The 12,413-nt window shown below is 45.1% G+C and overlaps 1 protein-coding gene across 4 annotated transcripts in view; it reads right to left on the reverse strand.

The window, feature by feature from the left end:
* The window catches only part of KDM6A (lysine demethylase 6A), a 177,149-nt gene that overhangs the window by 89,082 nt on the left and 75,654 nt on the right, over positions 1–12,413 (reverse strand). For all 4 annotated transcript variants that reach the window (XM_077342853.1, XM_077342850.1, XM_077342852.1 and 1 more), the window contains exons 5-6: positions 6,828–6,886; positions 3,343–3,463 (exon numbers count right to left, since the gene is read on the reverse strand). In XM_077342853.1, coding sequence (XP_077198968.1) covers positions 3,343–3,463; positions 6,828–6,886 — 180 coding nt within the window. The remainder of the gene's footprint in view (positions 1–3,342; positions 3,464–6,827; positions 6,887–12,413) is intronic.

Genomic DNA, 12,413 nt, shown 5'->3' on the forward strand with positions numbered 1-12,413 from the left:
CCACCAATTGCATTGGCCCAGTATTTGCAGGTAGTAATGGAATGGCTTAAAGCAAGCAGTCTAAAACCTGGGCCTATCCTAGAATCCTAGTTGAAGACCAGAACCAATGGGATGAAATTAATTCAAAAGAAATTTCAGCTAAACATCTGGAAGAAGTTCCTCACAGTTAGAGCAGTTCCTTAGTGGAATAGGATTCCTCAGGAGGTGGTGGGTTTTCCTTCTTTGGAAGTTTTAAGTAAATGCTAGATAGCCCATACTTAGAAATGCTGAGCCATGCTTGGCTCTTGTAGCACTTCCTTGCATGCCCAAGGAAATGCTGACCACCACTTCACGGTCAGGAGGTTAATTTCCTCCAGGCCAGACTGGTCAGGTATTCTGGTTTTTTGGGGGATGGGGAATTATCTGGGCATGGAATTGGGATCACTGTGGGTGGGCTGGTAGTTGTAAATTTATTTCATTCTCGAGGGGGTTGGGACTAGATGACCCTGGAGGTTCCTTCCAATTCTAGGATCCTATAATTTTAACATAAATAAATAAATAAATTTTACCATGGCCGAGATTTTGAGGACAGGATTCAAATGTGCATTGGGATATTAAAGAAACAAATAACTAAATGAAAAAATAATCATTTTCATTAAACTTTGGTGTTAAAATGATAATAAATCTTCAAGCAAAGGTTGGATGCACACTTTTCTTGGATGCTTTAGGATGCTTAGGGCTGATCCTGCGTAGAACAGGGGGTTGGACTAGATGGCCTGTATGGCCCCTTCCAACTCTATGATTCTATGATTTTAAATATCTCCCTCAAATCCATTAATAATTCCAGATTGTTATTTTGGCACCTGACTGATGAATTTATATGGATCAGTGAAAACTAAATAATGTAAGTCAGTGGACCCCAATCTTTTTATCACCGGGGATTGGTCAACTCTTGCCAATTTACTGAGGCCCGGGAGGGTAGTCTTTTGCCAAGGGACGTCACCGCTGCCAGAGTCCCTGTTCCACTTGCGTTCCCGCCAGCACCCCTGACTTCCCGCCACCCGCTTGGTGGTGCTGCCAGCAGCAGCTGTGCAGTGCCATGCTTAGAGGGAGCCCCAGCCATGGTGGCTGCTGGAGAGCACCAAAGGTGAGCCGGCAGCAGAGTGGCAGGGCAGCCCCTGAGGCAGCAGCCAGGGAGTAGGACAAGGAGGAGCCGCGGCCGGTACCGACTGATCCATAGACTGGTCCCGGTCTCCGGACCAGGGGTTGGGGACCACTGATGTAAGCAACAAAGGCTTTTGTTCTCCACTGGTTAAACGTCTTCTAGCAAGCTTCCATATAGAAGCAGAGATTTAATTGATGATGTTGCTAATGGGCTGTTCCATATTCACCACCCATACATATGTAAGGGGGGAAATGTGCTTGGACATGAATAGTTAGTTCTCAATTTGCGATTGCACAGGGACCATAAATGGTTTTCAAAAGGAACCCACTACGATACTTTATTGCCGGAAAAATGCTATAAAAGTCTTTTATGCTTTATTCTTTTACCAATATATGCTAAATATTACTTTTATAATATAAACCTAAAGTCAGCCAGTGCTAACCTTCAGGTTAGTGTTTTTAAACCCTTGATATTCACCTTACACACTCACAAATTCTGGCCTAAAGAGATTCAAACAAGGTTTCTCCAAGTAGAAAATAATGGGGTAATTATTTAATTCTTTATTTTTAAAAATCCATTCTTTATCATTCAACCAAATTGTTTCCCAAGGTAGGATGTTTAGAAGTATTGCAGGATCATATTTCTTCATAGTGAAATGGTCACGGGAGATGACTTGACAAACCTCTCTCTCCCTGGTGTTCTTACCACTATGACTGCTACCATTAAAGAGTCTACAACAAGTCCAGAGAAAATAGTTCCTTCAAGAACTGAACTGCTAAATACAAGCTGCAGCTGTCTCAAGAAGGTGAGATTTCTCATACTGGCTAAATGGAATGCAGCTCCCAGATCATCTCGTGGCTAAAAACACATGGTATTAAAGCCTCTATCCTGCTCTTTTGTGTCCTGCTTTTCTCTCTCTTTTCTTTTTTGCTGTCAAGCTTTTCTCTGATGAACGGCAACCCTGTGAGGTTTTCAAGGCAAGAGATGTTCAAAAGTGGTTGCCATTGCCTTCTGTCATGTCACAACTCTGATATTCTTTGGTGGGCTAGGCTGACCCCGCTTAACGCCTAATATTGGGCTAGCCTGGCTATCCAAGTCAGAGTCCTACATATTGTTGCCCTTTTAGAGCATTTAGGGAAGGCAGCGAAAGTAGCTACATCAAGCACAAGCTTAAATCAATTCTAGTTAGATATGATTGAACTGGATACCGGCCAGAGCATTATACAACTAACAGAAGCAGTACACGATTGAAAAATATTGACCAATAGGATTACCAAGAGTCAGACATATGACTAACATAGTTATCATAGTGAGCCAGGCTTTATATCTGTGCAGTAAGTATTCAGGGTAAGATAAGGTCCAGGCTTCAGAAATATAGTTTTATAGTCATATCTCTATGGGGTGAACTAAAAACATTCTATTTGTTCATGTGGAACACATCTTCCAGCACACCCCCTGGGACGGAAATTGGTACGGATATGACATCTATAGGCCTGCCCCTGGGAGCACACCAGAAGCCATGGGGAGGTGGCCAACAGAGGAAGCTGAGGCCATGGACAGGGCACCAACTACAAAGCTGGAAGAGGTGGAGGTGGAGCCCCTAAAGCTGCTGGTGGCTGCCCCGCAACCCGCGGGACCACTGTGGGGTGAGGCACTGCCCCTGAACCTGGCTAGGGTCACCCCACAATCTGTGTGACCACTGGGGGCAGGGCAATGCCCGTAATACTGCTGAGGTCAACGCGCAAGCTGCACAGCTATCTGGGTGCCACCTGTACAGCTGGAGAAGGCCCAGAAACTCCTGCCATGACAGGTAATTAAGAAAAGGGGGATAGGGGAAGGAATGTCTGTGTGTCTCTGTCTGAGAGGAAGAGAGGAGGGACCAGGAAGATGGTCAAGGAAGCTAGAGGGAAGAGAGTGGAGAGTGTGTGTGAGGGAGGGAGGGACCAAACAGCCCCAGAGCAGGTATGTGTTCCACATACCTGTGAGAGACAGGCTGTCAAAACTCTTTATTTTCCTGCAGAGTTTGCAGGACAGATCCTAGAATTTTGTACCTAATCTTGAACTCATTCCACTACAGTCCCAAACAAACAAACAAAAAATTACAGTGAAGCAAATTCATACATTCTGTTATAGTGAAAAATGAAGCACATGCAAATGATGAATATGCTGGGTTATCATTACAACATTTAAACTCCTACCTTTAAACTAGACTCAAAATCTGTGTTCACTTTGAACATAAGCCCAAGTCGTAAATGAATTTCCTTTGCTCGGCAAAAGCTGGGATCAACATAAAGCACCTCCCGAAATGCTTTAATTGCCCTGAGGAGGGAAAAAGAGATTGAAATGTTTGTTAGGCTATTTTAAGTAGTCTGCAAAGTAAGTTACTGAAGAAAACAACATTTATACACCAATGCCCATGAACCAAAAAAAGTGCTCTGAAAAATTGTTATTTGATTGACTCATATATTGCATTTGATAAACTAATATCAACTAAAGAATTGATGAACAAGAAACACTTCAGTTGTGGCCCACGTATTTTGTAACTGGAGCATAATGATCTTGAAAATAGTTCATTAAAATCTGAACCCATTGTTGAGACTTTCATAAAGTAATGCTATTTTTTCCATTCAGAATATAATTTGTGCATTTGCTATAATATTTAATAGTACTAGCAAATGAATAAAAACATTGTAAAAGGTCAACATTTGTATCTCTTTTTACATTGCCATATATCTTGAAACTTTGGGGTGGATCCAAATCAGGTATCAGAGCTCTACACTTGTGTGTGTGTGCCAATAGGCACGCCGGTGCCGCCCCACCCCCCTACACTGTGGCAGTGGCTGCGTCAGGCGCAAACGGCTACTTTGGAGGCCGAAGCACCCAACCCTAGTGAAAAACATTCTTTAGTTACAACTTAGATCAAGATTCTTGAAAATTGCCCTACTTCTTAGGGCATTACAAATCCCAGGAACCAGACTGTTGTGACTTCTAGAAATTTAATTGGTGCATGTAATATATTTGTTCATGAGGAAGACTCATGATGAAGCTTCGAGAACATCTGATAGAATGTACATGAAAGCCTATGACATGGCAGTGAAGTCAGTAAAAGACAACTTTTACTCGACTTCGATCGTGTCTGCAATCTCATGCTCGGCACAATTGTTTAGGATAGTTCAGACACTCACTGCCCTGGAGAAAGGGCACCAAAACAATAGACAATCAGAAATTAGCTGTAAAGCATTAGTGAGCTACTTTGCAGACAAAATGTTGGCACTACGCTATGACCTCCCTTCAACCTTAGATACAGAAAGTAAACAAGGGGCCCCTTGGTCGCCTCTCAAGAGAATACTGAGTGAGACTTCAGATGAACAGGATGCTAAATTCAGCCTGGTCGACCACGTGCCTGTTAGGCCCCTGCCCATCATGGTTAATTAAAACAACTGATATGAGAGAGTACCCACGCCCCCATTCTCCCTCTCAACGGGAGAATTCCTGGAGAGGCTGAAAGAGGCAGTGGTATGGCTGCTGCTGAATAAAACCATCTCTGGATCCACAAGAACCCACCAAATACTGACCTGTCATGCACTTAGTCTTTCTGGGGAAAATGGTGGAAAGGACGGGGTCATGGACAAAGAGTAACAATTGGAGAGAGACAATCAAGTCACCACCAGCTCACATGTGGAATCCCACAGGGAGTTGTCATCTCCCAAATCTTATTTAGTATCTTTATATGCTCTCTTGCCCAGCTGGTGCAGTGGTTTGGACTGGGATGTCATCAACATGCAGATGACAACCAGCTTGGTCCTTAAAAGTACACCTCTGGAATGTAGCAGGGGAGAAATCTGGGCAGGAAGGAGGGTGCCTGAGCTGCACATCAATGACTGTGGGGGAAGTTCCCTATTTGACTACTTCTGAACCATCATTTTTTCCCTGGGTGGTGGTGGGAAGAAAAGGGCATTATTGGGGTTGGCAGGAAAGATGCAGCCTGGATACCTGAAGGAGTCAGGATTTCGGCAACTCCGAACCAGCTTCGGTCATTGGCTACCTAGCTCCCTCTCCATGGTCTAAGGTGGTGGTCCCCAGCTACCGGGCCATGGCCCGGAGCCAGCCTGAGAAGACCCTGGCATTGGGCCGCGGCTCCCGCTCCCCGCAGTAAGAAACTTCCCGGGCCGCAAGCTTGCGGCCCGGCAAGCTTCTTACTGTGGGGGGGGGGAGGAGAAGCAGGGCCGCGCACACACATTTTCAGCCAGGCCGCACATGCACATTGCGCTGTGCGCGACCGGGCAATCGCCCTCCCTGCTGCCACCGGTCCCCAGCCTGAAAAAGTTTGGGGACCACTAATCTAAGGTGACTGGGCCCAGTATCTCGCTGTCTTTACCCCCCCCCCCATAAAGGGCTCTATGTTCCACCATGTTCAACTGGCTAATGACCCCTGGCCATAAGGAAGCACATGTGACCTCAACCAGGACCAGAGCTTTTTCTGTTCTGACTCTTACCTAGTAGAATGAGCTCCCAGAAGAAATCAGGGTCCTGTTGGAACTAGTACAATTTCACAAGGCCTGCAAAACAGAGCTCTCCCTCTAGGCATTTGATTGAGGTCAACCGAACCAGCATCATCTACTGGGCTCCCAAGAACCCCTTCCCATCAACTGAACTCTGACCAATCATGGGATCACTGTTAGTATATTAATGTTGTTACCACCAGTTACTGTCATGTTATTATAATCAGGTTTCTTACTGCTGCTTCATTTTACATTGTTATGAATTATACTGAACTTATGCATATGTTTTCCCCTGAGGCATGAGGGAGGGCAGTATATAAATATAAGAAAATAAATAAATAAGTAGTATTAGGGAATGCTCAGGGATGGCTGAGTGGCATTGGGAATATGAAGGCTGGAGACACAAGAAACAAGAAACTAGCCACTGTTCTTATGTATTGTTTGTCCTCTACTATTCCAGTGATTTGTGATGTGGCCCTAAAAAAAAAAAAGAACTGGATTTTCAGATATACTGAATCTGTTCTTTCTTCACTAATATGTACATAATGACTTGCAGAGTACTGTATTTGCTGGCGTATAAGACTACTTCCCCCCCCCCCTGAAAAACATGCCTCCAAGTGGGGGGGGGTCGTCCTATATGCCAGGTGCACTTCAGTTGGGATAGACATAGCTGCCCATAGTGGCCCATAGTACTGTAATGTAATGTAACAAACTCTATTTTGAGTGAAAATGTTGGGGGGTCGTCTTATATGCCGGCAAATACAGTACATGCTTGTCCTTTCCCTCACATTATTTACAGATACCCTGAACTAACAACATCCCCTGGGAGAGGTGTTGGTATCATCCACTTCAGTAAAAAAAAATGTAAGGGAGTATACCGCCCTTTATACCGCTAACTCCCACACTTTGGGATTATGCTGTGCTGTGGTACGTGAGTACCTAACTTTATCACATTACATTAGAATCGTAGAACCATAGAGTTGGAAGGGGCCTCCAGATCCAACCCCCTGCAGAATGCAGGAAATTCACAACTAACTGCCCACCCACAGTGAACCCAATTCCCTGCCCAGATGATGCCCCCCTGGAAAAAAAACAAAAAAACAGAAATTGGAAGCAGGGAGCTTTGAAATTAGTAAAGGCACAAGTGCCACCACTCAAATCTCCTGTACTTTTCCACTTACCACTGAAATGCATTGTAATGGAAGTAGACCAAGCCAAGGCCATACAAAAAGGCAGCATTCTGTAAAGAAAAGAAATATATTTTTTGAACCGAAACAGAAAAAAGTATATTTTTGCTTTTTTCTAAGAACATACTAAAAACACCATCAATAAGGAATTTAAAACACTACTTCAAGAAAATTAGGTCTAATACAAATGAGAAAAGTTAGAATCATATTGCCAAAATGTTAGCCATATTAGCACTAAAGTAAAGGACAGATTATAGGGTATAGCAGTCACACCTATTTATGCAAAGTGAAAAAGGTAACTGTGACTAAGAGCTGCAAGTCTTATCTAACAAATAACTGGTTATTTGGATGCCTTAGAGCAGTGAATCCCAAATTTTTTCAAGCTGCTGCCCCCTTGGCTCCCAGGTCACATTCCTAGGGTCCCGCCCTGACACACACACACTAACACACGCCTACACTTCTTTTTTGGTTGTTCTCCAGTGACCATATTGTAGTTTTTTGAGGAAAATGTAAGTTCTTTTTAAAAGTCATTTGTAAAAGCCACTTTGGGCCATCATTGGGGAAAAAGACATTGAGAAAGAGAGAGAAAGAGAAGCAAGCAATGGGAAATTCCCTGGCCAGTAACTAGCAGGGGAAGGCTTTTCCAGCCTCCCGAAGATGGAAACTTTCAGGGAAGGGTTGCCAACCCAGGGTTAAGAAATTCTGGAGATCTTGGATGGAGCCTCTGAGGAGGGGCTCAGGAATAGGATCCCATCAAGTCCACCTTCTGAAGCTGTTGTTTTCTTCAGAAAGTTAAGCAGAGTTGGCCTTGGTCAACACTGGGATGGGAGACCACCAAAGAAGTTCAGGGTCACTACTACCCAGAGACAAGCAATGGCAAACCACCTCGGAATGTCACCCACGAGGAAAATGCAATTGCAGCAATGCAACAGATCTGTGGTAGCAATAATTATAAAATGTAATTATTAAAACAAAAAGGCTGAAAAAACTTTAGGTGTGGCAGCACCATCTGGGGGAAAATTCAAATATATGTAACATCTACTTTTCTATCAAACCTAAATGGCTTACCGATTGAACAGCATCATTTTAACTTAGCATATCAATCATATGATTTTCCCTCATAAAGGAATTTAAAAGTATAAATGCATTGAACTTCCCTAAGAAAAATTGCAAGTATTTGTTGTTGTTATGTGCAAAGTTGTGTCCGATCCATCGCGACCCCATGGACAATGATCCTCCAGGCCTTCCTGTCCTCTACCATTCCCCGGAGTCCATTCAAGTTTGCACCTACTGCTTCAGTGACTCCATCCATCCACCTCATTCTCTGTCGCCCCCTTCTTCTTTTGCCCTCGATCGCTCCCAGCATTAGGCTCTTCTCCAGGGAGTCCTTCCTTCTCATGAGGTAGCCAAAGTATTTGAGTTTCATCTTCAGGATCTGGCCTTCTAAAGAGCAGTCAGGGCTGATCTCCTCTAGGACTGACCGGTTTGTTCGCCTTGCAGTCCAAGGGACTCGCAAGAGTCTTCTCCAGCAGCAGAGTTCAAAAGCAATTCTTTGACGCTCTGCCTTCCTTATGGTCCAACTTTCGCAGCCATACATTGCAACTGGGAAGACCATAGCCTTGACTAAACGCACTTTTGTTGGCAGGGTGATGTCTCTGCTTTTTAGGATGCTGTCTAGATTTGCCATAGCTTTCCTCCCCAGGAGCAAGCGTCTTTTAATTTCTTTGCTGCAGTCCCCATCTGCAGTGATCTTGGAGCCCAGGAAAATAAAATCTGTCACTATCTCCATTTCTTCCCCTTCTATTTGCCAGGAATTGAGAGGGCCAGATGCCATGATCTTTGTTTTCTTGATGTTGAGTTTCAAGCCAAATTTGCACTCTCCTCCTTCACCCGCATCAACAGGCTCTTTAGTTCCTCTTCACTTTCTGCCATTAGAGTGGTATCATCTGCATATCTGAGGTTGTTGATATTTCTCCCTGCAATCTTGATCCCAATTTGTGACTCCTCTAATCCCGCATTTCTCATGATGTGCTCTGCATACAAGTTAAATAGGCAAGGCGACAGTATACAGCCTTGCCGAACTCCTTTCTCAATTTTGAACCAGTCAGTGATTCCACGTTCAGTTCTCACTGTTGCTTCTTGACCTGCATATAAATTTCTCAAGAGACAAATAAGATGCTCTGGTATTCCCATCTCTTTAAGAACTTGTCACAATTTGTTGTGCTCCACACAATCAAAGGCTTTAGCATAGTCAATGAAGCAGAAGTAGACGTTCTTCTGGTACTCCCTAGCTTTCTCCATGATCCAGCGTATGTTGGCAATTTGATCTCTAGTTCCTCTGCCTCTTCGAAATCCTGCCTGTACTTCTGGAAGTTCTCGGTCCACATATTGCTGGAGCCTAGCTTGTAGGATTTTGAGCATAACTTTGCTAGCATGAGAAATAAGTGCAATGGTGCGGTAGTTTGAACATTCTTTGGCATTGCCCTTCTTTGGGATTGGAATGTAAACTGACCTTTTCCAATCCTGTGGCCATTGTTGAGTTTTCCAAATTTGCTGGCATATTGAGTGTAGCACTTTTACTGCATCGTCCTTTAAGATTTTGAATAGTTCAACTGGAATGCTGTCACCACCACTAGCTTTATTATTGCTCAGACTTCCTAAGGCCCATTTGACTTCACATTCCAGGATGTCTGGCTCCAGGTCAGTAACTACCCCATTGTGGTCATCAGGAATGTTAAGCTCGCTCTTGTATAGTTCTTCTGTATAATTTTGCCACCTTTGTTTAATCTCTTCTGCTTCTGTGAGGTCCCTACCATTTTGGTCCTTTATGCCATCTTTGCATGAAACGTTCTCTTCATATCTCCAATTTTCTTGAAAAGATCTCTGGTCCTCCCCATTCTATTGTTTTCTTCTATTTGTTTGCACTGTTCATTTAAGAAGGCATTCTTATCTCTTCTAGCTTTTCTCTGGAATTCTGCATTCAATTGGGTGTATCTTTCTCTTTCTCCCTTGCCTTTCACTTCCCTTCTCTCCTTAGCTATTTGTAAAGCTTCCTCAGACAGCCATTTTGACTTCTTGCATTTCTTTTTCTTTGGGATGGTTTTAGTTGCTACCTCTTGTACAATGTTGCGAACCTCCGTCCATAGTTCTTCAGGCACTCTGTCTATCAGATCTAATTCCTTAAATCTATTTGTCACCTCTACTGTGTATTCGTCGGGGATATGATTTAGTTCATACCTGAGTGGCCTAGTGCTTTTCCCTATTTTCTTCAATTTAAGCCTAAATTTTGCAACAAGAAGCTCATTATCTGAACCACAATCAGCTCCTGGTCTTGTTTTTATTGACTGGATAGAACTTTTCCCTCTTTGGCTGCGGAGCACATAGTCAATCTGATTTCTGTGTTGACCGTCTGGTGATGTCCATGTGTAGAGTCGTCTCTTGGGTTGTTGGAAAAGAGTGTTTGCTATGACCATTGTATTCGCTTGACAAAATTCTACCAGCCTGTGCCCTGCTTCATTTTGTACTCCAAGGCCAAACTTGCCTGTTATCCCGGTTATCTTTTGGCTTCCTACTTTAGCATTCCAATCCCCCATGATGATAAGGACATCATTTTTTGGCGTTGCTTCTAGAAGGTGTTGTAGGGCTTCATAGAACTGATCAACTTCATCCTCTTCAGCAGCAGTGGTTGGGGCATAGACCTGGATCACTGTGATGTTGAACGGTTTGCCTTGGATTCGAACTGAGATCATTCTGTCATTTTGGGGATTGTATCCCAAGACTGCTTTTCCTACTCTCTTATTGATTATGAAGGCTACTCCATTTCTTCTGCGAGATTCTTGTCCACAGTAGTATACCTAAGAAAAATTGCAAGTATACCCAATACCAGAATAAAATCTGCATGCTGCTGAATCCTATGCTACCATAGCACATTTATCTTTAATTTTGTCACCTGAAAGGTGGGGGGAGGGCGAGGAAGTTGAAGGTAGAAAACAAATTCTGTAGTAATCAAAAGGACGATTTGGACAGTAATACTCTCATACAGTTAAAATGAATAGGGCTACCAGCATATCTGGATATTAAGTTAAACTTTACAACACTGAGAAAGGGAAATACCACCTTCAAAAGTGTATAGACATAAATAGAAGTTATGTCAAGAAACAATAACATCACATTGTGATACTTTTTGTTCAATAAAGATTTCTGTGATCTTGTAGCAATACTTTTTAGCTTACTCTCATCTTTAACCGCTCCTGTGGAGCGGATTAAATAAAGCCCTAAGGGCTATTGGGGAGGAGTTAGGGCGGGCTCTGTCCGTGATAAAAACTCGGAGGGGCCCTGATTCGCCCCTCCGAGTGCCACTCAAGGGCCAAGTGGCCACTGGGGAGGCGCGCAACGCGCGTCTCCCCTGTGGCCGCTTGCACCGGCCTCACCCGCCAGGAGACTCGCTGCGCCGAAGGACATGCTGCCTTCACCCAAGGTGAGTCCTCCTGCCTTCCCATCACCCTGGGCAAAAGAGCTGGGAAGCCACATCAAAGACGCGGCGTCCCTGCTCCTTTCCCTCCCCCCCAAACACACTACGTCCCCGCACGACACCAACTACCCCCCCTCCATCCCCACACCCCTTCCCACCCTGCCGTCGCTCCCCTCCCTTAAAACACCCCCCCACCCACACACTCACGCAACCGACCGCCGATCGCTAACCCCCCCAACCTCCCCGCGCCCCGCCACCGCTTCCCACGCTTCGAACACACACACACACACTCACCGCGCACACATCATCCGATCACCCTCCCACCCTCCCCAGACCCCTTCCCACCCCACCGCTGCTTCACACGCTTCCACCGCCCCCAACCACACAATCTCCCGCCTGCCTGCCGACCGATCACCCCCCACCCTCCCCAGACCCCTTCCCGCCCCGACACAAAGCACCAAGAACCAGCCACCGCCTATCCTCCAGCCACCATCCCCGTCCCTGCCCTTCCAGCCTCACTGACACAACGCTCCCAGTCCTCCGCAGGCCTTGCTTTACATCTCGCCGGCGCCGGCCGCTCTGCCTGGCTGCTCCCACGGCCCTTAAATGAACGAGGCATGCGCGGAGTCACGCGCAGGCCTGGTTGCGAGGCCCAACGCACAGCCCCGCCCCCCCATGCTCCACACATGCCCGGAATCCCGAGCATGGGTCCTTCCCCTCCCCGTCGCTCACCCCGCCCCCCAGCCCACGCTGCGCCGCTTCCCTGCCTTCCCTTCACAGCTGCCACGGAACACTACACTGCCTCCTCCCTACAACGCCCTGCAAGAACACTTCTCCCAACGCCCAAGCTCTGCCCATTTTTACAAATGGGCTTTATCCCTAGTATATAATATATATTTAAGTGTTTCCCCAATTTCTCCTTTTGCAATTACAAAAATTAACTAAAAAATGGGGGGGGGATTTCTTTTTCTTTGCGGGTCTTCATGGCAATAAGGCACACCCTTCTTTGAGAATTCACAGATGCAGAACTTTACACTTATCTTTATTAAATTGCATCTTGTTCTCATTTGCCCATTTTTCCATTGTATTCAGATCTCATTGAACTCTGT

The sequence above is a fragment of the Paroedura picta genome, chromosome 6 (genome assembly GCF_049243985.1).
Source record: "Paroedura picta isolate Pp20150507F chromosome 6, Ppicta_v3.0, whole genome shotgun sequence".
In the NCBI taxonomy this organism is placed as follows: Eukaryota; Metazoa; Chordata; class Lepidosauria; order Squamata; family Gekkonidae; genus Paroedura; species Paroedura picta.